Raw genomic sequence first — 26,754 nt, 5'->3', positions numbered from 1 at the left:
GATATTAGATTTTGCTCATTAGTAATTCCAGAAAAAGATATGGGATAACCCATTCTGAGATAGCTTTTCCACCTTGTATTGCCCTTGCAGTAGGCTTCAAAAGTAGAATTTGAAGCCTACTGCAGGGGCAATACACCCCTATATAGTTTCTAAAAGATCACAATCTCATATCATCAAAAAGTCACTATCCAGGCATTGCTGACCATTTGCAGAAGGAGGTTCCTGAGAGTGCCTTGGACTGCAAGAAGATCAAACCAGTCCATGCTCCAGGAAATAAAGCCAGACTGCTCGCTTGAGGGAATGATATTAAAGGCAAAACTGAATTACTTTTGCCACATAATGAGAAGACAGGACACCCTGGAGAAGATGCTGATGCTAGGGAAATTGGAAGGCAAAAGGAAGAGGGGCTGACCAAGGGCAAGATGGATGGATGATATTCTGGAGGTGACGGACTTGATTTGGGGGAGCTGGGGGTGGCAACGTCCGACAGAAAGCTCTGGCGCGGACTGGTCCATGAAGTCACAAAGAGTCGGAAGCGACTGACCAAATAAACAACAACAATGGGAAGAATACGTATTAATGCTAGTGTGGCATAGCTGAAGGTGTGAGTTCACTAGGTTACTTTATGTGAGCATCTGTCTTTCAGCTCCAGTGCTCCCAAGCTGCAGTATGGGTATAATAATACTGACCTACCTTACAAAATAATTGTAAGGATTACTTGCATGATGCCGTATAAATGTTTTGTATTATTATTATTGACTCTGGGGTGCAAGCAGAATGCTCCTGACAGATGGTTTTCACGGTCAGCCTCTGACAGTGTTAATAATCACTTAAAAGGGAGAGAAGTCTTCCAGACTGAGACCATGAAGTTCCTTTTACCCAACAAGTTACCAGCACTGATAGTACTGATTTCTTCTTGGGAGGGTGGTGTTTTGTTTTTGTTTGTTTTTTTGAGAGTGTAGCAGTAGGTTCAGATGTTTGTAGAGGGGATTACATTTGCATCTGCTTGGAATGGGCCATTGTGTGAATGGAAAATGTTACATCAGAATCAATACTGAGAGTTGGTTTAGATGTCACTGGAGAAATACCAGTTATTCTTCAAGTTCTCTGTGCATCGCATGGGTTCTGCACTTGCTCAACCTCTGTTGGAACCTTCTAGAGCTGAGACTTTTAGGCAGAAAGCCCTCCCTCCCTCCCATTCGTACCCATACATGCCTAGAGGGTGGTTTTCCTGCCTCCCCCCCCCCCCCGGTTTTTGTTTGACCGTTCCAGCAGCAGCCTCCGCCTTGAGAGCTTTTGTCCAAACTAAATCACTCATCTCTGCTGATTGAGCTGAGTTTCTTTTTCTCTAGCTTTTTCTTTCCTTTCAAACTAGCATTAACTTTTTTCATCGGCACCATACCACCTTTGCAGTCCCATTCAGCAGCCTATGACCCTTCAGGCTGCTTTCAGTAGGTGTGCGGATTGTGGAAGCAAGCTACCACTGACAGCCACAATCTCTACCTGTTCTGTTCTGTTTGGGCAAAAGGCATGTGGTAGAATCCAGTACATGCTGCCAAGGATTTACCAAACAAGCACAGCAGAACCACTTCTTCTGTCTTCATGCCGTATTGTAGGAACACACTTTACAAGCAGTGAACTCAGTAAAGCAGTCCAGATCTTTCTCACCCCAGACTTCCAAGCCATCACTTACAATTGCTCTGGCTTCCTTATAAGTCTCAGTACCATCATTATTGGCCCCATCTGACCATTGGCTCTGGCTACCATCATGGCTCCATCAGGAGTACAACCTCTGGCACCTTCTCCTCAAGAATGACTGCTAATACTAGGTCATTCTATCCCAAGGAAGAGCAAGTCCACCTGAGCAAAAAAGAGGAAAACTTCAAAGCCACCAGCAAGAGATGCAAAGTCACCTACATCCATGTTCTCTCTCGTCTCACAGGGCCATTTGGCTGTTTCCCAACAGGAACCACTTCAGCCACCACCACTCTTGCTGTGACCCCGTGATGGGTCCCCCATGGGTCTCCCCCATGGCATTGAATGAGGTCCGCATTGTTGGCTGTATGTCAGAAGGGGAGATAAAAGACGCTTCATGTCCATTGGTCACCCATCGAAAGCTGCCTTGAATTGTGAATGGTGCATTATCCCCATGATTCACCAGTCTCCAGAAGGGATTCACCCAACTTGTACTATTCGAGACACTCTATCTCCTTCTACCCGGGCAGAAGAAGATGGGGATCATCCTGGCAAGAGCCTTATGACAGTAGTTCCTTTTGCTTGCCATCCCAATTCTGGAACAGATGGATCCCCTAACAAGACACTACAAAGAGCACCATATCCCCCTTGGACTTAAGAGGTATTGCTGGAGTTCAAAAGATCCTCATGACATATTATCAGTGGCTTTACAGAAACATCACACTATTACAGTGACTCTGTCTAGACCTATGGTATCAGAGCCAATAACACTGGTACCACAGACACCAGTTATCATATCTCCAGCACTCCCAACTGTCCCAGTAGCTTCAGTCCCACTGCCCCTAAACCATGGAACAATGCCATTGGTCCCACCTACACAAGAAGTTCCTCTCCATGCAACCCCTGTAGAGTCATGGGTGCAGGTCCCTACTACCATTCATACACCATCTGTCCCTTGGACTATGCCTAGTTGTCCTCCAGCACCTGATCCAGCTGCTGCTGCTACTCCAAAGGAATCACTTGATCCACCAATACAGTTAGAATTAGAATCCAATGACTATCAACCCCTAGTCAACCCCTGTCCACTCTTCTCCAGATCAGGGAGTCAGAAGTCACTCACCACCATCACCAGCAGAGGATAATCATCCCTATACAGAACAATTGATCCTTAGGTTTGATAGTACAGAAGTGGATACCTCAGTTGATGACCCAGTAATGGACTTTGTCCAGACCAAATCCACTGGACCCATTGTATTACAAGTTCTTCCCTCTTTCCTCAGATGCAAGGGAGTCCTGGAAAAAGCCCTCTTCTGCTCCTCTGTCATCCAAAATAATGGAGAATCTCTACCGTGTCCAACACAATAATTGTGCCTTTCTCTTCCAGCACCTGACCCAACATCCAGCCATAACAAGGCATCCTTGAAGCCTCACTTGTCACCGACCAATCAGAAAGGCCACAAGCTGGATGCTGTAGTATGCAAGAATTATTCTATGGCTGCACTGTCATTCTGCATTAAAAATTACCAAGCCTGTATGGCCTGATACCAGTTCTTCCTATGGCAGAAAACCACCTCTTTGCTTGAATATCTGCAGGATGACAAGAAAGAGATTGCACATCTCTTTCAGGATGAAGCCGTTGCCTTGGCCAAACAAGGTGCCGACACAACTAAGCATGTGGCAGACTGTGGGACAAAGTCCATGGCAAGGACAGTTGCTCTATGGCGGTTATGGTTTGCAGGCCTCATCAAAAAAACCTGATCCCATCTGTGAAGAAGATGGGGGTGGGCTCTGCCCAACAACCTTACTACTCATGCTGTAGGCCTCAGTGCCAGTGTCAGCCAACTTATTCCTCAACTGATCAAACCTTTTAGAAGATGGAAGTCCAAGAGACCTTTCCCCTTGACTCAGTACAGACAACAATTGTGTTGGAAGCCAGGGGATGGACATAAGCAGTGTCTTTGACCACAGGACCTGTGGGTGCCAACGTTCCAATCTTCAACACCCGTTTAAACAGGTATCATGAGGCTCAGCTAGGGATGTCAGAGAAATCTGCTGCAGATTCAAATGAGGCCGGATTCTTTGGAATCCAGCCTCAGGAATCCACAGCAGATCGGGACCACTTACCTCTGCTTCAGGAGGACTGGAGGCAGATCGGCACTTGGCTGCTTCTTGCCAGCCAGAGTCATTCGCCTCCTCCCTGACCCTGACGATCTCCATGTCTTTTCTTTAATTAAAAAAAAAAAAGTGATTGGCAGGATGTGCCCATAGACTTAGATACAAATAGAGTCATGAATCTTGCGTCTAAGTCTATGTGTCCATAGGCTCTATTTTGTGTATAAGTCTATGGGCACATCCTGCTGATCACCATTTTTTTTTTTAAGACATGGAGATCTGTCAGGGACAGGGAGGAGGCGAACGGCTCTGGCTGGCAGGAGGGAAGGTAAGTGGCCCCAAGCTGGTTCCCCCTCCCTGGAATCCTCACGGAGCAGAGCCGCTCCGGAGGATTCCGGGGGGGAGGAACAGATCACCCCTCCCCCATGGATTCCCCACCGGAACAGACGGTGGGGAATCCGTACACCCCTAGGCTTGGCACTGCAGTACCACAGACAAAGGGGTTCTTGCCATTGTTCGGCACAGTCAGGCACCTGATCGAATTCCATTTGGCTTCCCCTTTAGGCCTCTTGTGGGTTATGGCCTCTACTCCCCCTCTGGAAGAATAAGTCACGTTATTGTCCCAGAAAAGGGCCATTGAGCAGATTGACCCTTGTGATAAAACTAGCCTTAGGGATTGCCCTCTACTCTAGCACAATCCCACTGCTATCACCAAATATGGAGGAACATCTCTTCTTACTGGGACATGCCTACTGCTATAGCCACCACTTGTGAGGATCACCTTTCATCACTCGGCAATCCCACACTTCACTTCAGCTGCCACCATTAAGCCACCCCTTTATTTAATATATGCCTTTATCCTAAGGTAGAGCCTCATGTGGTGCAGAATGGTAGGCGGCAGTATTGCAACCGAAACTCTCCCCACGACCTGAGTTCGATCCCAGCAGAAGCCGGGTCTCGGGTAGCCAGCTCAGGTCGACTCAGCCTCCCATCCTTCCAAGGTCGGTAAAATGAATACCTAGCTTGCTGGGGGAAAGGTAATCACGACTGGGGAAGGCAATGGCAAACCACCCCACTACAGTCTGCCATGAAAACGCCAGCGTAAGTGGTGTCCCTCTAAGGGTCAGTAATGACCAGGTACTTGCACAGGAGGAACCTTTCCTTTTTCTTTATCCTAAGGTAGGGAAAGTAAAGAAAGATATATAGTATTTTATTGAAAAATAAATGTTATATTCCTGCATTGAGCAGGGGGTTGGACTCATTGGTCTTATAGGCCCCTTCCAACCCTACTATTCTATGATTCTATGAAATAAAATGAGAAAGTTTATTATTTAAGATTGCTGTTACTTTAGAAACAAGGTTTCTATACTTTAGAAACAAGGTTTAAAAACATAGCTTTATATTGTTACCATTACCACCAATCAGGTGTTAGAAGCCCATCAAGCTCCATTCCAGTTAACTCACAGGCCTAACAATGAGGGCTTGAAAGGCAGTTTTCTTTCTCTCTGGTAGGGTTTGACTTCCACTGGGAACTTTTAAGGCTGTTCACCAGGCTTCCCATGAAGTGTTTCAGTTTGTTCCAGCACCTTCTCTGCTTCAGACCACTGCCACCAGCTGACACTCAGGCTTCAGCTTTTTCCTCTGAAGGCTGCTCCAGGAGCCTTCCTCTCCTCACTTGCAGATCTTCTTCAGCTTCTGCCTCACATCCTCTCTGCATTCAGATTGGCTTCCTGGTCTTACGGTTGCTCATCTTCCTGGATTATGTCTTCCTCAGGCTTCCCAGGCTCTCACAAAGACCCTCCCTCTGGCAAAATACTTCCCAGGCAAACTCCCCCAGCATCTGCCTTTCAATAGCTCCTTATATTTGCTCCAGTCAGAACCCTCCAACTTTGGTGTGACCAACATTCCATCGCACCACCTATGTTTAAATTTAGGACCAAAGGGCATCTATAGAATATTCAGTTATTCTCCAATCAGATGGTACCAATTTCAAACCTGTAGCCGCCGCCATTTGCGTCCCTGCAGTCAGCTGTGATAGGCTACGTAAATCTTTACGTAGCCTATCACGGCTGATTAAAACAAAAAACAAAAACGCGCGTACGCAAATGGCGGCGCCCATGGATGCTACGCTATTTGCGTTCCCCTTATTTTCGCCTTCTTAGTCTATGTAAATGTTTACGTAGACTAAGACGTGCCAAAATAAGGAACGCAAATGGCGGCGGCCATGGGCGCCGCCATTTGCGTACGCACGTTTTTTTTGTTTTTGTTTTAAGTCAGCCGTGATAGGCTACGTGAAGATTTATGTAGCCTATCACGGTGTTTCTTTAAAAATCTAGCCGTGATAGGCTACGTAAATCTTTACATAGCCTATCACTTTTTTTGTTTTTGTTTTTTTTTAAACCTGGAAATGGCGGTGGTGGCAGCCGGTCGGAAGACCGGCCGCCGGAGCCACCGCCGCCGCCAGGAAGATCCACCCCAGGTAAGTCCTGTCCCGGGGGGGTGTGGCAGGCCGTTCCGCCACCGATTTTGGGGGGCTGAATGCGCTGGCATTCGGCCTCCTCGAGATCCGTGGCGGAACTTTCGTACATCCCTAATCCTGGTCCCAAGTTGTTTAGGGCTTTGTACACTAGTACTAATACCTTAAACCTGGCCTGGTAGCGAATAAACAGCCAGTGCAGTTCCCTCAGCAAAGGAGTTATATGCTGAAAAGTGGCAGCTCCTGACAACAGCTGAGCTGCTGCATTCTGCACTAGCTCCAGGTTCTGGACCAGCCTCAAGGGCAGCCCCACATAGAACACATTGCAGTAATCCAGTCTTGAAGTTAATAATGCTTGTACCACTTTGGCCAGGCTATCCCTGTCTGGGACAGGCTGTAGCTGACGAACCAGCCAAAGCTGGTAAAAGGCAGTCCGAGCCACCACGGCCACTTGGTCCTTCAGCGACAATGATGGGTCTAGGAGTACCCCCAGACTACGAACCTGATCTTACAGAGGGAGTGCAACCCCATCCAGAACAGGCAATGAGCCTATCTCCTGGACCTGGGACCACTCACCCACAGGGCTTCTGTCTTGCCAGGATTCAGCTTCAGTTTATTGGCCCTCGTCCAGGTCATTACTGAGTCTAGGCACTGATCCAGGACTTACACAGCCTCTCCTGATTCAGATGTGACAGGGAGACAGAGCTGCATGTTATCAGCATACTGATGGTATTTAGCTCCAAATCTCCTAATGACCGCTCCCAGCAGCTTCATATAGATGTTAAACAACATTGGGGATAAGGTGTACTCTGCATCACCCCATAGCACAATTGCCAAGGGGCTGAGGGGTAGTCACCCAGTGTTACTGTCTGGAATCGGCCCCGTATGTAGGACTGGAACTACTGTAACACAGTGCCTCCAATACCCATCCCGTGGAGTCGATCTAGGAGAATACCATGGTTGATGGTATCAAAAACTGATGAAAGGTTGAGCAGAATTAACAGGGTTGGTCTCCCCTGTCCCTCTTTTGATAAAGGTCATTGGGGCAACCAAGGCTGATTCAGTCCCGTAACCAGATCGAAACCCAGACTGGAATGGATCTGGATAATCAGTATCCTCCAAGAGCATCCATAATTGCTCCACCACAATCCTCTCAAGTACCTTCCCTAAGAAAGGGGTATTTGCGACTGGACAGTAGTTGTCTAATACCGTTGGGTCCAGAGTGGGCTTCTTCAGGGGAGGTCGCACTGCTCCCTCCTTAAAGACAGCAGGGACCACCCTTTCCCACAGGGAAGCATTTATCACTCCCTGAACCCACCCAGACATACCTCCTCGGCTAGCTTTTATTAGAGGGGCAGGGATTGAGGGCATGTGGTTGGTCACATTGCTGCAAGCACCTTGTCCATATCATCAGGCCTCAGTAACATAGAGAGCATTTCTGTGATATGCCATTTCTGTTCCTGTTGATCCCATCAGCTATTCTCTTCATCATGTTCTTCAGTTCTTGACACTTTGTAAGAGAGGACTGCATCCCACTGTCGGATTCAAGGCATACAATGTTTTTTTTCTCATCCAATTAAAAGAGATTCCTCAAGGGACTTAAGAATCTATACCCTCAATTTTCCAACCCTATTCCTACCTGGAGTCTCTCCGTTGTTTTGACTGCCCTAATGTCCACACCTTTTGAGCTTCTTGCTATGTCCGACCTTCATCTGCTTACCTTAAAAATGTTCTTTCTTGTTGTCATAACTTCTGGACAAAGAGCAGGTGAACTGGCTGCGCTTTGTTCTGACCCCAGTGTTCTGACCCTCATAGAGATAAGGTGGTGCTCAGACCACATCCAACCTGTCCACCAAAAGTGGTTTCTTCCTTCCATCTCAACCAGGACCTTATTCTTCCTGTCTTTTTTCCAGATCTAACTACACCCTTCACTCCGTATATGTATGACGGGCCCTGGCCTTCTATCAACATCAGACAGCTTCCTTCAGAAAGAACCCCAAACACTTTATTTCTTATGGGGGTAAAAGTAAAGGCTCTCTGGTTGTGACACAACTCTGTTTGGGGCTTCGACACAATTATACTTTGTTATGCCCTGGCTTGGCTTCTGGTACCAAGTTTGGTTTGGGCCCACTCCACTCAGGCTATTGCCTCTTCATTTGCTTTTTTGAGAGGTGTTTCTCTCCAAGAGTTATGCAGGGCTACTGCCTGGTCTCAGCCCATTATGTTTATTAAACACTATTGCCTTGATGTTTGAGCAAGGAAGGATGCTTCCTTTGGACAGACAGTGCTTTCATCTACACTGTTCTGACCACCTGTTTCCTCCTCCTTTTGTTAAGTCACCTGGTTAGTCAGCCTTATGTGTGATGCAGAGAGACCATGAAGAAGGAGGTCAGGTTGCTTACCTATAGCTGCAGTTTTTTTGAATGGCCCTCTGTTCAGTCACACAACCAAACCTCCTACCCTGCTACAGGTGTTCTGGGATGTATTACATTATCCTCTTGGTTTGGGGCTGTTGCTATGGCATCCTCAGAGAAACAGAGGGGAAAGGCAGGGCCACTGCCCTCTAGGCATGCGTGGAAGGGAGGGCTTCCCACCTAAAACTCTCAGCTCTAGAAGATTCCCATGGAGACTCTGCAGAGGCAGAACCCGTATGTGTGATTGCACAGATGATAACTCGAAGAACTACAGTTAAAGGTAAGCAACCTGTTTTTATCTCCACATTTGTCTGGTAGTATTTGAAGGGGAACTTGTGGATAGAAATGTGTGAACTACCACATATATGGCTATTGAACTTTCCCTGGGAAAATCTCCGCTGGGCAGTCACCAAAGTCCCTTGTACATTTGACTGGTGCCACTTCTGGTAACATCTGGAACTGCACTGAGACTCCTGTTCTTAGATGTAGAGTCCAAAACATTATAGTTTTTTAATTCTTATTTTGAGAATAACTTGCACTAACCATAATTTAACATGTATGCATTAATATGCTTTATCTCCATAACAGTTCTGAGTTGGCCAATGCTTTTCTTATTTAATTCATTTTTATTTGCTTCTGTGAGTAATGTTTAACTTTGTGCCTGAAAGGTATTCGCTTGTGTGCCTATTCTTACTTTAGCTTCATGTTCACCCCTTATGTTTTGGCAGCAAGGATCACTCAATGTATCCTATCTTTTGTGAAGATGCAATCAGATTACTTCGATCCCGTACGATGTGCCGTACCTATTCTGAGGGTGCTTACTATGAATTTGAGAGGTATAATTGGTGTGGACTGTTTATTTAGCCTCCCACATCAGACATAAACAGGCAGTACTTCACTGACATTCAGAAAGCAGCCATTTATGTTTTAAATGATACATTGGAAGAAAGAAGAACACTGCACAAGCAGAAGTCTACTTATGCAATAGGACTTGCTCCTCCTCTTTTCCCCTCTGCAGCTCCCTGCCACCCTGATCTGCTCAAGAGGGTTCTGCAACACTCCACAGCAGATTTTGAGGGTATGGCTGGGGTGTTGCAGAGGGTGGGGAAAAATCCGCCGCCCCCCCCCCCCCCTTCGTGTTCCTCTGACAGAAGCAGTTCTGTTTAGTGGAAGAATGTAATTGGATTCCACCCTTGGTTCTTTAGTTTTGTTTTACTACTACTATATGTCACTTTACTCACATTTATGTATCTTTATTCATTCCATAACAGAAAAATTCAGTTATCAAAAATATCATATTTAAATAACTATTTGGTTCTCTTTCAGTCCTACAAATGGGTTCTGTGCCTGCACATACTAAATCATGAAAACTTGAACTTTCGGAACATGAGGTGCTCATTCCCCTCCCTTTGACTTATGTCTTATAGCATGAAGAAACTCAGTCAAGGGAGTGGAGTTATTGCCTCACCCACTCAGTTCCATGGTAAGATATATAAGGAACTTGCTGCCATGGTATAATGAGCTGTTAGCCTCCTGACCTGAGCGGGAGAGAAAGCCACAGTTTGTGTGTGTAGTTCTCTTCATGATTAGTTGACACTAATGACTTAGAGAGTCCCTCAGATTGAGAATTTTATGGCAAAACATTTTTTCTTTAACAAGTGTGAAAAGTGTAGGGACATGATTGCCTAGTTGGATGGGCACTGTCTTTGCCTAAAATTTATAAATGAGTCATGGCAGTTGGAGAATCCAGACTTAGGGCTGTCCAGTGGAGAGAGAAGACTGGCAGTTTCAGAGATGGCCTCCCTGAAAACCTCATCTCTAAATTTCCACTATTGAATCTCCTGAGTAACACAGTGGCTCAGAGTCTGCAGAGGAGATCAGTTCAGACCCTCAGACAGAGGTCCTAACCTCACACAGTCATGAAAAAGGGATGCATAAAACTTCCATAAAGGATGTGGATCTGAAGAAATCTTCCAAAACCCTGGAATGAAGGCAGTTATGAAAAATTGTGGCAGTCTTATATCCAGCAGAATTATGAGGTGTATGATGTGCCAGCAAAGAATACCAACTAGGTATTCATCTGATACCAATTAGACTTTCACCAAAGAACTGTCAAGAAGATTTCTAAATGGATATCACATAGGAAATTTAGGTGGCAAAGGCCCAGAATTCCATGTTGGCATACTTTCCTCTATTTGAGGAATATCAGGAATATGCAAGGAATATCAGGTACCACTCATGCAACCTTCTCCCCAATGGTAGAGGAATTCCAGAGACAGCTTGAATATTAAACCCACCATGGAAACCAGATTGCTTTGGTGCAGAACACCTCCGGCAGACATATGTCACTGATTGGAGATTTCCTTTTTGGTTCCATGAAATCCTACCTGTCATTCCTAACCACTGTATGCAGATGATGAGCATCACTATTTAAGTTTCAGCACAACCTTGTATTCCAGATACTTGAGCAATGACATTTACACTGGAAATGGAGAATATGTCTCATCCATGCCTTTGATTTTAAATGTTTTATTTGATGACTTTTTATTTATTATGATATATATTTAATATTTGATTTTGTGAACCACTTAGATGTATTTTTAGGTATGGTAAGCACTATATAAATTGATTAAATAAATAAATAAAATAACCCAAGCTTCCCGTGTTTAATGAGCAATTAGGAGAGATGACAATTTGGCAAGGCCCAGCAGTGCAAAGCAGAAGGCACTTTCTATGGAGGCTCCTTCTAAATGCCTCAGAGATGATATCTGAGATCTCATGAGAGATCCAAGCATAAGCCCTTTCTGCCCAAATGGGGTGACAGACCTTTCACACAGACCGCAGATCACTCACAGAAATTTGCCAGATCAGTAACAGAAATTTGTCAGTCATTGGCTTTGGACACTCCACTACCTTGTGGCACAGATGATGCTAAATGTTCAATGACTGTTGACTCAGAACATAAGGCTGAGATTGAAATGTAACACAGAGCATTTCTACAGGAGGCTTTTATTGCACGCTTGTGATTGGTCACTCACAGAAATTTGCGGGTCCTTTACACAACATCATCAACCTCCAGGGTGCCGCCTGTGCTTTCTGACCTTTATCCCGTTTTTTAAAAGACTGAAGATAACCTGATATGGAACATTAATCCGATATATTGGCTGTGTGTAATTGTGCAGTTCCGCTATAATCACAGCACCATCTAGTGGCTGTAAAATGAAACATATAGAACTTGCTGAAAAAGGAGTTCCCTGATTCAAAGCATGTGTCTGCCCATGTAAAGGAGCCGATCTTAATTCCACAAAGAATCTGGAAGCAGAAGCCCTGGTAAGGATGCAGGATTTTAACCTCATGTGGTGAAGCTCTCAGATTCAAAGACTGCATCAGACAGTTTCCCAGATTAAAATGTTGTTGATAGTACACCCATGTCTTCTACCAAGGAATTTAATTTATACAACTAGCAAATGTTGAATGCCTAGATCAGAGAGCATCCAAGTACGTGCTATTTCTGTAGAAGATTCAGATCCAATCCTTGGCGGTTATGGAGGGCACTGTGGCTCTGCAATTTGTTAAGGGACTCATGAAGGAACCATGCACCAAACCAGCCCTGAGCCTTCCACATCTGCAAATTGGAGACAATGTATTAGTTTCAGCCGAATAGATGTTAGTGTATTTGGCTTCTGATTATTATATTGTCAAGTATTTGCTAGGCAAAAAATGACAAAACCCTCATGACTCTCAGTGGGCAGGGAGGGCAGAATAACTAAAACAGTGGTCATCAAACTCCTCTCAGCTCAATAATAAACTACAACAAAACAAGATCAAACTGTGGGCCATTGTCATGAAATAGCTTTCTACTATTTCCTAATCTTATTTGAGATATTATTATACAGGTTTAGATATTTTAATGCAGTTGTTGTTGTCGTTCAGTCGTGTCCGACTCTTCGTGACCCCATGGACCATAGCACGCCAGGCCTTCCAGTCCTGTGCTCTCTCCCGGAGTGTGCGCAAGTTCATATTCATTGCATCGGTGATGCTATCTAGCCATCTCATCCTCTGCCGTCCCCTTCTCCTTTTGCCTTCAGTCTTTCCCAGCATCAGGGTCTTTTCCAGAGAGTTTTCTCTTCGCGTTAGGTGGCCAAAATATTGGAGCTTCAGCTTCAGTATCTGTCCTTCCAAGGAGCACTCAGGGTTGATTTCCTTTAGGATGGACTGATTTGACCTCCTTGCAGTCCAGGGGACTCGTAAGAGTCTTCTCCAGCACCACAGTTCGAAAGCATCAATTCTTCGGCGCTCAGCCTTCCCTATAGTCCAGCTCTCACAGCCATACGTTACTACTGGGAAAACCATAGCTTTGATTAGACGGACCTTTGTCGGCAAGGTGATCTCTCTGCTTCTTACTATGCTGTCTAGGTTGGCCATAGCTTTCCTCCCAAGGAGCAAGCGTCTTTTAATTTCATGGCTACAGTCACCGTCTGCAGTGATCTTGGAGCCCAAAAAAGTAAAATCTGTCACTGCTTCCATTTCTTCCCCTTCCATATGCCAGGAAGTGATGGGGCCAGATGCCATGATCTTAGTTTTTTTAATGTTGAGTTTCAAACCAGCTTTTGCACTCTCCTCTTTCACCCTCAACAAGAGGCTCTTGAGATCCTCTTCGCTTTCTGCCATTAGGGTGGTATCGTCTGCATATCGGAGGTTGTTGATAATTCTACCAGCAGTCTTAATTCCGACCTGTGATTCATCCAACCCGGCGTTTCTCATGATGTACTCTGCATATAAGTTAAATAAACAGGGTGACAATATGCAGCCTTGTCGTACTCCTTTCCCAGTTTTGAACCACTCAGTTGTTCCATGTCTGGTTCTTACTGTTGCTTCTTGACCCTCGTACAGGTTTCTCAGGAGACAGGTAAGGTGGTCTGGTACTCCCATCACTTTCAGAATTTGCCACAGTTTGTTGTGATCCACACAATCAAAGGCTTTAGCGTAGTCAATGAAGCAGAAATAGATGTTTTTCTGGAACTCTCTTGCTTTCTCCATGATCCAGCGAATGTTGGCGATTTGATCTCTAGTTCCTCTGCCTCTTCGAAACCCAGCTTGTACTTCCGGTAGTTCTCGGTTCGCATACTGCTGAAGCCTAGCTTGTAGGATTTTGAGCATAACCTTGCTGGCATGTGAAATAAGCACAATTGTGCGGTAGTTTGAACACTCTTTGGCATTGCCCTTCTTTGGAATTGGAATGTCAACTGACCTTTTCCAGTCTTGTGGCCATTGTTGAGTGTTCCAAATTTGTTGGCATATTGAGTGCAGCACTTTAACAGCATCATCTTTTAGGATCTTAAATAGCTCAGCTGGAATACTGTCATCTCTGCTAGCTTTGTTGTTCGTAATGCTTCCTAAGGCCCACTTGACTTCACTCTCTAGGATGTCCGGCTCAAGTTCAGTGACCGCATTATCATGGCTATCAGGGACATTCAGATCTTTCCTGTATAGTTCCTCTGTGTATTCTTGCCACCTCTTCTTAATCTCATCTGCTTCTGTTAGGTCCCTGCCTTCATTGTCCTTTATCATGCCCGTCTTTGCACAAAACATTCCCTTGATATCTCCGATTTTCGTGAAGAGATCTCTAGTCTTTCCCATTCTGTTGTTTTCCTCGATTTCTTTGCATTGTTCATTTAAGAAGGCCTTCTTGTCTCTCCTTGCTATTCTCTGGAACTCTGCATTCAGTTGGCTATATCTTCCCCTTTCTCCCTTGCTTTTTCTTCCCTTCTTTCCTCAGCTACTTGTAAAGCCTCATCAGACAGCCACTTGGCTTTCTTGCATTTCTTTTTCTTTGGGATGGATTTTGTTGCTGCCACCTGAACAATGTTACGGACCTCCGTCCATAGTTCCTCAGGCACTCTGTCTATCAGGTCTAATCCCTTAAATCTATTCCTCACCTCCACTGTATATTCATAAGGGATATGATTGAGGTCATACCTGAATGGTTTAGTGGTTTTTCCCTATGTTCTTCAATTTAAGCCGAAATTTTGCAACAAGAAGCTCATGATCTGAGCCACAGTCAGCTCCAGGTCCTGTTTTTACTGACTGTATAGAGCTTCTCCATCTTTGGCTGCAAAGGACATAATCAATCTGATTTCTATATTGACCATTTGGTGATGTCCATGTGTAGAGTCGCGTCTTGTGCTGGTGGAAAAGAGTGTTTGCTGTGATCAGCGTGTTCTCTTGGCAAAACTCTATTAGCCTTTGTCCTGCTTCATTTTGTACACCAAGGCCATGCCTGCCTGTTATCCCGGTGATTTCTTGACTTCCTACTTTAGCATTCCAATCCCCTATGATGAAGAGGACATCTTTTTTTGGTGTTAGTTCTAGAAGGTGTTGTAGGTCTTCATAGAACCGATCAACCTCAGCTTCTTCGGCATCAGTGGTTGGGGCATAGACTTGAATTACTGTGATGTTGAATGGTTTGCCTTGGATTTGTACTGAGATCATTCTATCGTTTTTAAGATTGTACCCCAGTACTGCTTTTCCTACCCTTTTGTTGACTATGAGTGCTACTCCATTTCTTCTAAGGGATTCTTGCCCACAGTAGTAGATATGATGGTCACCTGAATTAAATTCGCCCATGCCTGTCCATTTGAGTTCGCTGATTCCCAAGATGTCGATGTTCAATCTTGCCATCTCATGTTTGACCACCTCCAGCTTACCTTGATTCATTGATCTGACATTCCAGGTTCCTAAACAATATTGTTCTTTACAGCATTGGATTTTCTTTTCACCACCAGACACATCCACAGCTGAGTGTCCTTTCGGCTTTGGCCCAGCCGCTTCACTCTTTCTGGCGCTACTTGGAAATACCCTCTGCTCTTCCCCAGTAGTATATTGGACACCTTCCGACCTGAGGGGCTCATCTTCCGGCGTCATCTCTTTTAGCCTTGTGATACGTTCCATGGGGTTTTCTTGGCAAGAATACTGGAGTGGGTTGCCATTTCCTTCTCCAGTGGACCACATTTTGTCAGAACTCTCTGCCATGTCCTGTCCATCTTGGGTGGCCCTGCACGGCATAGCTTATGGCTTCACTGAGTTACGCAAGCCCCTTCGCCACAACAAGGCAGTGATCCATGAAGGGGATTTTAATGCAGACTGCTGTCCAAATATATTAATGCTCATCAATTTAATAGTTCTTATGTAGGCTTTAAAATGCATTCAGCTTTGATTATATTTTTATTTTAATTATGGGCACAATCCAGCAAAAGTTAGATGTGCCTGTTATCCCATTGAACTCCATGCAGATTATGCACTTTAATTCCTTTGATTTCATTGGAACTTTAGGTGGAACAATATATTGCAAAGAGTGGAGAGCTGCTGCCAAAAACAGCAGCTACATGTTTCATGTCACTTTCCTCCTCCATGACATGGAGTTCTCCATTGTGGCCTCTTGGTAGTCCCACATATGGGATTTGCAGCTATGTCCAGGCCATATTGCAGAAATTTCTAGAAAATTTGGACTTCGAGCTGCTCCTTTTCCTCTTCTTGACTAATGTCTTTTTTAGCACAGAGCGGTTCCTGGGGTAAGGTAAGCACCTTGCCCACTGAGTTCACCTCTGAGGAGTGTCTTTTCTCCTCTTAAGCAGGGGTATGAAATACTTTATTCTTCATTTATTCTTTGATTCTTCAACACAGAGTTTGTCACCCCTGCAGAGTGGGAGGGTAGAATCCATTTATTTATTTATAGAGTTTCTATTCCACCCTTAAGCCAAAAACGCCCCAGAGTGGTTTACAAACCCCACAGGCTTACAGCATAAAAGATACAACACAAAAAGAAATAGGATTGGGAGGGAGGAGGAAAAAGGCAAATTCAGGCACTACATTCTTAGTTGTAAAATTCAACAGTTCATGCACTTGGATTTTAGTACAGTGGAAGGACTGCTGCTTTCTCTTCCTCTGAAGTCCTCCTCAGTGGTAGTTAGTAGCAGGAGGGAGAGGTGAATCCAGGAACAATGGAGGGTGCTTCACTGCTGCATTGTCTCCCTCTGCTGGCCTCAGCAGTGGCAGTTAGTAGCAGAAGGGAGGGGCTCTCAGTTGGAGTTGTATCCATATAGGATATTTGAAGAGTGTGGTGGTATGGTAGCCCAGTCCAAGACCGCTCATATATCCAGACCGCCATTGGACCTGAAGGCCTTGTTCTGACAGACAAGAAGGGATACAATACAACAGAGACTCAGCTGATTCAAGCTGATAAGAAAAAGATGGAAACATCCATTGCACCTTGTTATGCTGAAGACTATGGTGCTGGAGAAGTTTCAGGAGATAATTGGGATGCCCCAAACTTCTTCCCTGCACAAGACGCCAAGACTGATTTCATAGATTTTATATTGGAAAGGGAAATAAAAGAAGGGACTTGTAGCAAAGAAGAAGAAATGCCACTCACAAAGGTGTAACTTTATTGCCCCAATACAAGATGAGAAAACATGCCTATCTTCAAGACTCCTTACCGACTGTTCCATCATGAATACTGCAGGATGGCTACTTGTAATCAGTAACAGACCTAGCTCAAACTTTGGACCTCTGCACCCTCTGGTTTCCACACATCATACCAGTAGTATCTACACTATATGGAGGTGTGGAATTGGGACAGTCAGGCTACAGTATGATGTCCTATATATCGTAGAGTTTATCATGGAGGATACATAGATAGGATGTGTCAGATCAGATTCCAGAGCAACAACACACCTGAATTTCTGAGAAGGGAAGTTTCCCAGCTAGATAAGACAGAACAAATTTATGTGGCCTTAGGAAAGGCACCAGAACCTGCCTCAGCTCCCAGGAGATAGAGAAGAGAGCTCAGGCCCATGGAGATACTTTTTGAGACCAAAGATTCCTGACTTGTAAACAAAGGATCAAGGCCTTCTCATCCCGTTCATCTACTTGACAATGAGGTCCAACATATGAATCTAGATGACATTTAGGCAGATGAGGGATCTGTAATTAACTCCAGTTGAACACACGGTTGATACTGCCTCTTAACACACTGATTTGGAGTCAGACGTAATATCAGAAACGTTATCAGATGAAAGAGTTGGGGGTAACTCCCCAGTGTCACCAGGTGGACACCAGCGCAGTTTTACAGTGAGCCAATACTGAGCTTGACAAAATCCCTTGGAATCCAAGTCCATTCAGCACTGATATGGAAGACAGATCCTATACTAGAGTCATGGAACTGGCAGTCTTGGAGTGACTCACAGCCTCATGAAAGTTACCAAGGACCTGTAGTGGTAACCTACTTCACCCCTAGTGATATGAAAGTTGGAGGTGATGTACTGACTAAAACAAGAAGGTTGTTCCATTGTATTTCCTCATGCCATTCCCAACCTACTAGCTGTGGAACACTGGGCAAAAAGTGACAGAATACACACATACTTCCCATGGGCAGAATGGATAAGAAACTGAATATTATGGGGTGCATGGTATTCTTATCCTCTTCTCTGGTCATTCATATACCAATCTTGCAAACATTTATGGGACAATATCCGTATTTCATTTTGGAGAGGATGTCTACATGTGTAGTTATGTTACTAGAGCATAAATATCTTGATGCAAGCAGAAGCCATCAAGAACCTGGGGTCATCCAGTGAAGCTGGGTAGTGGGAGATTCACTATAAAATAAAATAAAATAAAGTGCTTCTTCATATAGCACATAGTTAAACTATGGAATTCACTACCACTAGAGATAGTGAATGCCACCAACATGGGTGGTTTTAGGAATTAGAGAGATTCATGGTGAATAAGGCTACCAGTGGCTACTAGTCATGATGGCTATATATTACCTGCAGTATCGGAATCAGTATGCCCCGGTTGCTGGGGAACACAGGTAGGAGGGTACTATAAATGTGCTCATGTCCTGCTTATGGGCTTCCTATAGGCAATTGGTTCGCCACTGTGTGAACATAATCCTGGACTAGATAAGCTTTTGATCTAATCCAGCATGACTCTTCCTATGTTCTTAATTATGTTTTCATACTGTCAAAGGCTTAAGGGCTCTCACAGAACTCCCAGCTCTATCCCCCTCACTGCCTCTTTTGCCTGCTCTCCAAGGGCTTATCAACGTTCCGGCAACAGGGAAGGCAGAAGAGGCAACACTGGAAACTCCAGATCTCTGGCAGATCAGAGATTTCAGTAGAAAAATTATGTCAGTTTCTGCTGTGAATAAGGCCTCCTGGCCATTGGAGAACCATTGCAAGTAGCATAAATTTCCCATTTGGGCATATTGGGACTTGTAGTCTCAGTCCCTGTGGGAATTAATGCTTCACAAGGGAACTGGAGAACTTGCTGCATTTGCCACTGACACCGCCACCAGTAAGGTGTGGACCCTTGAAGAAAGGGGAACGGGTTAGTAGAAGCACACAACTGAGATTTTATTCATTCATTTATATATTTAAAACATTTGTATCCCTCCCTATATCATTAAGATCTCAGGGTAGCATACAGATAAAATCAATTTGAACAGTATAAAACAATGAATAATTTAAACAGCTAAAAACATATTAAACCACTAAACAAGCTAATACCAATTAGAAAATCTAAGACAATTAAACACTTAAAATAGTGTGTAACTTTAGGGAATTCATTTAGCTCTCAAAGGCTTCGGTGAAAAGCCAAACTTCACTTCAAACTTACTTGCAAAAAAAGTAATGGGGCACTCACATTTGCTGGCACCCCTATTCGATTTCTCACAACATCCCTGGTCCTCACTTAAAAATCATTCAGACTCTTGTCACACAGTACCTTTGACTAAATGCATTTACAGTCCTAAATATTGCTGAGAGCTGGCAATAGACTTGTACATTTCAAGAATTAATGGTTAAACATCGTGTTGGATGACTGGGTTCTTACCACCATGTGCATTAATTATACAATAGAATTTCAGTGCATGTTCCTCACCTACAACTGCCCAGGACCAAGCTGACCTTACCACCAATAGCCAAGCATACGTAGGAACTGGGCGCTCTGTGACACAGGTGCTCGGCAAGAAAATACACTAGTTGAATAGCAGAGAAGGACCATCTCACTTTCCAAAAGCTCTAGAGGTTTCTATAAATTCACCTGCCCAGGTTCAGATCCCATATGAAGGACTGTACAGAGAGTTATTCATTTACACTTTTTACAGGTAAGGGCATCTCTGTACTTACCCATGTCCTGATTTCATTATGATATATCCCTGCTCCATATCATTGTCTGCCACTAGCAGAGGCTGGGAAACACACAACATAATAGGGCAGTTTACACAACCCCCATATGTGTTCAAAGCCCTGCCCTGCCACTACTGTGTACACTAGCCACATATCCCACCAGCTGTGTGTTTAGTGGTCCCCCTCACATATAGGTGAGCCCTATGTGCATATGCTGGTATGCACATAGGGCCTTCACAAGGTTGCCAGATGAGTGGCCAGAACATGCATTGCCAACAGGAGGGCAAGGCTAGCCAATGGAACCTTGCAACCCTCTCGTGTGCTTTCAGGATGTGTGGGTGGGGTGTCATGTGAACCTCCTTAATGATGTCAGGAAATGGGATAATAATTTGAACTAGATGAAATGGAGGGGAAGGGGGAAATTGCTGTTTTCAACACAGAATATTTGCATTGTATTGTGTAGTTCCTCCTTTAGGTATTCTTGATGTTTGCTGGGTTGCATCATGGAGCCGCAAAACGGTGGATCAGCATTATAATAATGATAATTATATATTGCCTTGGGTTCCTTGTGATGAAAGGTGGGATATAAATAAAATAAATCATCACTATTATCTTCTGTGATAAAATAAGAAAAGAACTTAGAGCACTTAAGTCAATTGTAAAATGTTTAAAATATCTTTGCTGTTTATTTTATGTTCAGGAGGAGTAGGAAGGAGGGAAGAGTGCCTAATACATATTTTGATGACACTGATATTTCCCCTACTCATGAAAGGTATTTTGATGTATATAGTAGATATAGATAAGAATTTGTGTTGTAGCATTTTGTGAACATCATGAAGTAGAATTTTGAAATGGATAAGAATTGTGATACTTGGATTTTCTGTGCTCTTCCTGTAGTATGTTATTCCAAACAATCTACTTTAATGGCTTGTACCAGCAGTGAGTAGTTTTAATATTGCATGAACTGCACAGTGCTTTTTCACTAGAAAGCTATAAATTGGTAGAATGTATGCAGCTGAGACAGGAGTGAAAACCATCAATGTGGAGAAGAAAATAATCCCACACTTCTTCTCAGAAGGCACTATTTATTTATTTATTTATTGAATTTATTAAAATACATTTCTATAAGTGAGTAATCATCACCATCATCACAATAATAATGCCACAAATAAATCACAATAAAAGCAACAACATAAAACTAATAAAAGTGCTGACACAACATAAAATACAAGATCAGGTATAGGAGGTAAAACAGTGCCATGAACCCCTGAGTTTTTCAGGTAACCATTACTGAGCATAGCAGCTAAGCGTCGTTGTGTTCTTTTGTCAACAATTAGGTATTTTGAGAATGAATCCAAGCTTCTGTGGTGCTATGATGCATATGTAGCTGAAATGTGAGGCTCTTCAGACCCATGGAATGCATGTTCTTCTCTGTGCTGGCAAATGTTCCACACATACAATGTGGGGATCTATGTGTAAGCTTTGTGTGTGCATTGGCGTTCCATATCTGTAGTAATGCTGCTGGATGGTGAAGCTTCTCTTTACTGATAGGCTTCTCCCAACCTAAGATGTCAGCAATGCTGCACAAGTACTGTCAAGGGACAGGGCTTGTGGGGCACTGATGATCAATTGGATGTTCTAAGTGCAATCAACTCCAGGCCCCCCACAGATTGTGGGGACCTTGCTTAGGTGGCACTAGTGGGGGAATTATGGTGGATGGGAAATTATCTGCACCCTTGCAGCTTAACATACCTCACCTCCTTCCTCTCCTGCCATACCTGTTCTAATGTGTGTATTTGTTTAGGTTGCCAAGAGTTTCTGGATGGCGAGGGCTAATGATATCTATGAGAAGTGGGCACTTTCCTAGTTTCCTTCAAAGTAGTTTTGCAAGTCTAGATAGTCTTAACCACTGCTAGAGATACGAGCTAGGTAGAGGGTGCACCCCGCTCCAAATAGCATACATAGCTATCCATACATGGATGATGTTTCATTACTATGATATACTTTATTCAAGAGAGCTTCGGCTATTGGGCGGTATAGAAATGAAATAAATAAATAAATAAAATATTCTGTATCTAAACATTTTGGGAATATACAATAGCTACATTATTCTTGTTGCTGCTGTTACTTAATACAGCACTTTCAATGTACATAGCACCTTCAGAGTTTCATAGGCAAAAACAGATATATCCCTGTCCCTAAGGTTCTTACAGTTGAGTATATTGAGAGAAATTGTAAAGCCTAAACAGAAAGGAATATAACAAAAACATCTATCCTTGCATTATTTATGAATACTATTGAAAGTTCTGATCTTATGTAAGACAATTTATGTATTTATGTGCATATTTATGTATCTACAGCAATATATATTCTTAAATCTCCATTCTATTTTAATCATCTTTTTGTTTTAACAATTTTGTTATTGAAGATTTTTTTTGTGAAAGGCACGTTTATAATTTAGTAAACCACCCCACATCCTTATATAACAAAGGACAGGTTTTATTTCAAATTTCAGTTATGTTAGCACATCTTTTTGTCATAAATAGTCTTGTCATTTCTTTAATCTACAATCTACATAACTGAGAATAAATTCATTGGAGCCAATGGGATTGCTTTATCAGAGGGGCAGCCAAATTGTGGCTCTCCAGATGTTATGACCTACAACTTCCTTCACCATAGCTAGTGGTGAGGGATGATGGGAGTTGTAGGCCAAAATGTCTGAAGGGGCACATGTTTCACAGCCCTACTTTATGATAAAGAACCTGTGGATTGTAAAAACAGCAAAAAATTAGATTAAATTACACCATAACGTATAGAAACACAGTTTTTGCAAACTTTACTCATATAATATTAGATCTATTAATTACTGCAACTCAAATATTTGCTTCTCCCAATGTTTATAGTTAGGCTAAAGCATGCTAACTGCATACTAACTAAAACATAGTAACTACATCATTACATGTTCCACTCATGGAAGCTGTACTTTTGGCTGGAGGTATCCATTGGATGCCACTTTTAAGTTTCCAGCTGTATACATCATATACTTATATGTAGCAGAGAACCAGGATTGGTCATGGGTCCCTCACACATTTAACGAGGATGACAAACAGATTTGTTGCCTGTAGAGAGTGAAGCAGCTCTCACTGTTGCAGAGCTCTTGGGCCAGTTATGCAGATATGTGGTGAAGTGCAAAATAAGATAGGAATGATTGTTGGGTCATGCATATTTTAACTGGAAAAAATGATGTTCTTTGTGGTGCTTTGAATATATCTCATAAATACACAACTCCTGTCAAAAACAATGTGACACAGAAAACCAAACAATCCATTGATTGAATATTAAAAGATAATAGGTTAAATGTGCTGACAGTGATTGAATACACTAAGATGTAAAGGGGAAAATACATGTATATTTATTCTCCAAAAAAGTCTAATTTTCCAGATACATTTTCAAATTCATTGAATGTAATATGTGGAAAATACTGGAAATAATTGCCAGATTAGTAGGATGAAAAAGATGTTTCATGAAAAATGTTATTATGAAAATAGCTTCATCTTTATAACATGTCTTTATTTTAACTGCATTGCAAAGGTATTACAATGGTGCAAGTTCATGGGCAGATCATGTAGTCAATGGTTCAGCTGAAAACTACGGGTGAGTAAAGAGTGTAGTGTTACAATTCTATAATTAAAGACATAATTTAAATGTAGAGTTATTTTATTATATAAATGGGTTTCACACCCGATAAAAGGAAGTTATCCTTAATTTCTGTTTTCATTAGCCCTAAGCAAGCTTAGGTTTTAGTACGACGTTTCCATTATTTTATTTTTCCACATTCAGTCACACTATAGGTCAACATCTATAAGTGTTACTGTATGTAGGTCTTTATCAAAGAACAACAGTTGCAGATAAGCAAACCTGTTTTTGTCGTTGAGTGGGTCGCCACACTCAGTCAGATTTACAGGTGATGTAATTGTATCTCAGCCTCTCATGAGGATCCATTTTAAATCCAAAATTGGGATGGGCTGACACAACATTTAAATTAATTAATAAGGTGTGTTTTGCCTTATTACTTTCAGAGCTAGTTTCAGCGTTACCATGAGAAGAGAAGGAATAGGAAATATGCTTCAAATATATGAATCTGGGCTTTTATTGGAAAATCTTTTGTAGAAACCAGATGACACAGCTGGGAGGCAATGAGTCTGAAACAGTGTAGTAGAAGTTATTTAAGTGAAACTCTGTCCATTTACAGTTATATATATTTGATGTTGTAGCATTTGAACTTGGATTTATCAGCAGTGAAAGCCTTAGGAATGTTCTAATTGTTGCTACTCTGTTCAAAAACCCAAGCTCCTCCCCTAACCATGTGAAGTGATCTTATATCAAGAAAGATGTTGTGAATTGTAAAGAGCCTCAGTTCCTTTTTATTGCAATTTACTATGGTATAGGGATATTGTAGTAGTGATATCATCTACCTTTTCTTCATTTTTTTCCATGTATTTTTTATTATTAAGTATTTTCATTCTTGATAAGCTTCAGTATTGTGCCAAATGTATTCTTAGGACCAATTTAAACTTTATGCCAGCCATGTATAGGCTACGAAAAGCCCAAATAGTAGCCTATTTCTATTTTTCAGTGGAAAATAAAATGAGGAAACTGTACATCATGTGAAGGGTTGAGAGTCCATTTGGGCAGATATTTGCATAGTGTTCCACAGAAGAAACTTTCAGAAACTATTATGAAAGCAGTGAAGGATGAAAGCCCACACAGCTCCTTTTTTATTTTGTTCTAGCAAATGCATTTGCCATGAAAGTATGTTGCTTGGGGAACAGTAAAATGGAACAACCAAAAGATTTTGTTGAGTGGGCTTTATTTCATGGACCCCTAGATAGTGTACATGGTATTTAATGGGGCAAGAATAATGCAAGATACTATGAGCATTTCTTTACTTTTCTTTTTACTGGCATTGGGGCAAATACTTTTCGTTCCACAAATTATGATGTGATCCTTAATTTAAATCATATATGCTTGGATCCAAACAATGGGTGGAATCCAGTGGGTGGAATCCACCCTGCTGACTGAAGCGAATTCCCTCTCCCCTGTGTGCCCTTAAAAATCTGCTCCAGAGGGTTGGGGGATCCTCTGGAGCAGATTTTCGGAGGTTGTGGGGTCTGCAGGGAGCAGGAGAAAAAAGGAAGTGTTGCACAAGCAGCTGTCCGCTTGTGTGATGTTAGATTCTGCTCTGAAGTTAGTCACACTTATTTCCCATTGAAATCAGTGGGACTTATTAAATCATGACTAAATTCCCCACTGATTTCAGTGAGACTTAAATGCAACTAACTTACTGTAGATCCAACCCATAGTTTAGATGGGTTGTTTAGGCAATAATAATAAATAGGATTGTCTTCTACTACTTGTATTGTGTCTGAGTACTCATGTTAACAGAACAGAGAAATTTTGTGTGCCTTCTGTAATGGATGAGATAAAACTTGTGCAAATACTGCATATACTATATAATATATATAAATAGTATAGAACATTGCAGAGATGGGATATCCAGACTTCCTGGGATCTAGGAAAGAAAGGAATCTTCTTCTCAGACTAGCATTAGAGGTTCTTGTGGATTGGACACCTGATTTTTTAAAAATCTGACTGTGTGTCTAGGTAAGCTTGAAGTAAATAGTGAAATATTGTTAAAACAGGTCTAGGAAACTGTTTAATTTAACTTCTAAAATTTAATCAGAAATTTACTTCTACCTCTGAAGTTGGCTTCTTAGATTTGGTTTTTTGTTATCTTTATAGGAAGAAAAGGTGGGGAAATGCTTCTTAAAGCTTTTAGAAATACTTTTTTAATGATGAATTTCCACAAACAGATGCATTGCTGTGATAAATGTTTTGGAGAAATTCATTACTGCTGTCCTTAACCTTTGCGGGTTATATGGCTTAACAGCCATAACATACACATACCAGCGGAAATGAATTCCTCTGCAGATAGATGCAGCTTCATTGAAAATATTTGTAGTTTGCTGCATTATCATGTATTCACATATTATATGGTTTGTCTCACATACTTTATATTATGATCTCTATTTGATAAATTTGTGATACATTACGTTTATTATAATAGTATTTGTAATATTAATTTTATAATATGAGGATATACAGTATCAGTATATAGTATTATTGATTATAAAAATCTTAAAATAAAATCAACCGAGTTAACCATTTAAAAATATTCTGTTTATAGCTTATCACTAGATATTTTTACTTGGTTAAGAAATAGAAATCTGTTTGTAGTAATGGTTATTGATGGCTTGCTAATAAAAGATCTTGTGTCTATAACCAAACAGCAAAATTCCAATAGCTAATAGAAGAATAGCATGTCCAAGGATTGAAATCCAACAGCCTTCCACAGATACTGACAGGTATTCCCAGTAAAAAAAAAAAGTAGCTGGTACAGACTTACAGATGTGGCGCTCCTAGGTATTCATTTGTTTGTATTCCTTCTGCGGTGTGGTCAGTGTATCTAGAAGTAGAAAAAGCCATATATGGTAATTAAAATGCACCATAATTCTGCTGCATTTTCATGTTTTCGTCTCTTTGTCACAGATACATTCATTGTTTTTTGGTGATCTTGTTGTTGTTTTAACCTGACTGCTGCCATCATGTGTGAGGTATCATGCACAGCATACAAAATACTGTGTATAAGAAAGCAGGTAACACATCTACTGGGAAGCAATGCACTAACGATGTCCATGCATCTTCATGTTTCCTAATTTGCTCATTGTAGCAATAGCCTATACTTTAAAGACTGTCTGTGTTGATCACTTCACTTAATTATACTTAAGTTTTGTATCCAAGAACGATT

At 42.3% G+C, this 26,754-nt stretch overlaps 1 protein-coding gene across 1 annotated transcript in view; it reads left to right on the top strand.

Moving 5' to 3' along the window:
- The window catches only part of RIMS2 (regulating synaptic membrane exocytosis 2), a 616,900-nt gene that overhangs the window by 408,437 nt on the left and 181,709 nt on the right, over positions 1–26,754 (top strand). Inside the window, exons 21-24 of the mRNA XM_084848966.1 lie at positions 9,426–9,533; positions 20,587–20,658; positions 23,478–23,540; positions 26,237–26,311. Of these exons, the coding sequence (XP_084705092.1) occupies positions 9,426–9,533; positions 20,587–20,658; positions 23,478–23,540; positions 26,237–26,311 (318 nt within the window). The remainder of the gene's footprint in view (positions 1–9,425; positions 9,534–20,586; positions 20,659–23,477; positions 23,541–26,236; positions 26,312–26,754) is intronic.

This window comes from Heloderma suspectum, chromosome 4 (genome assembly GCF_057233095.1).
Source record: "Heloderma suspectum isolate Gila_16-S chromosome 4, 16-S_ref, whole genome shotgun sequence".
Taxonomy (NCBI): Eukaryota; Metazoa; Chordata; class Lepidosauria; order Squamata; family Helodermatidae; genus Heloderma; species Heloderma suspectum.
Note: the sequence above shows the minus strand (reverse complement) of the source record. Positions and strands in the feature narration are given on the sequence as shown.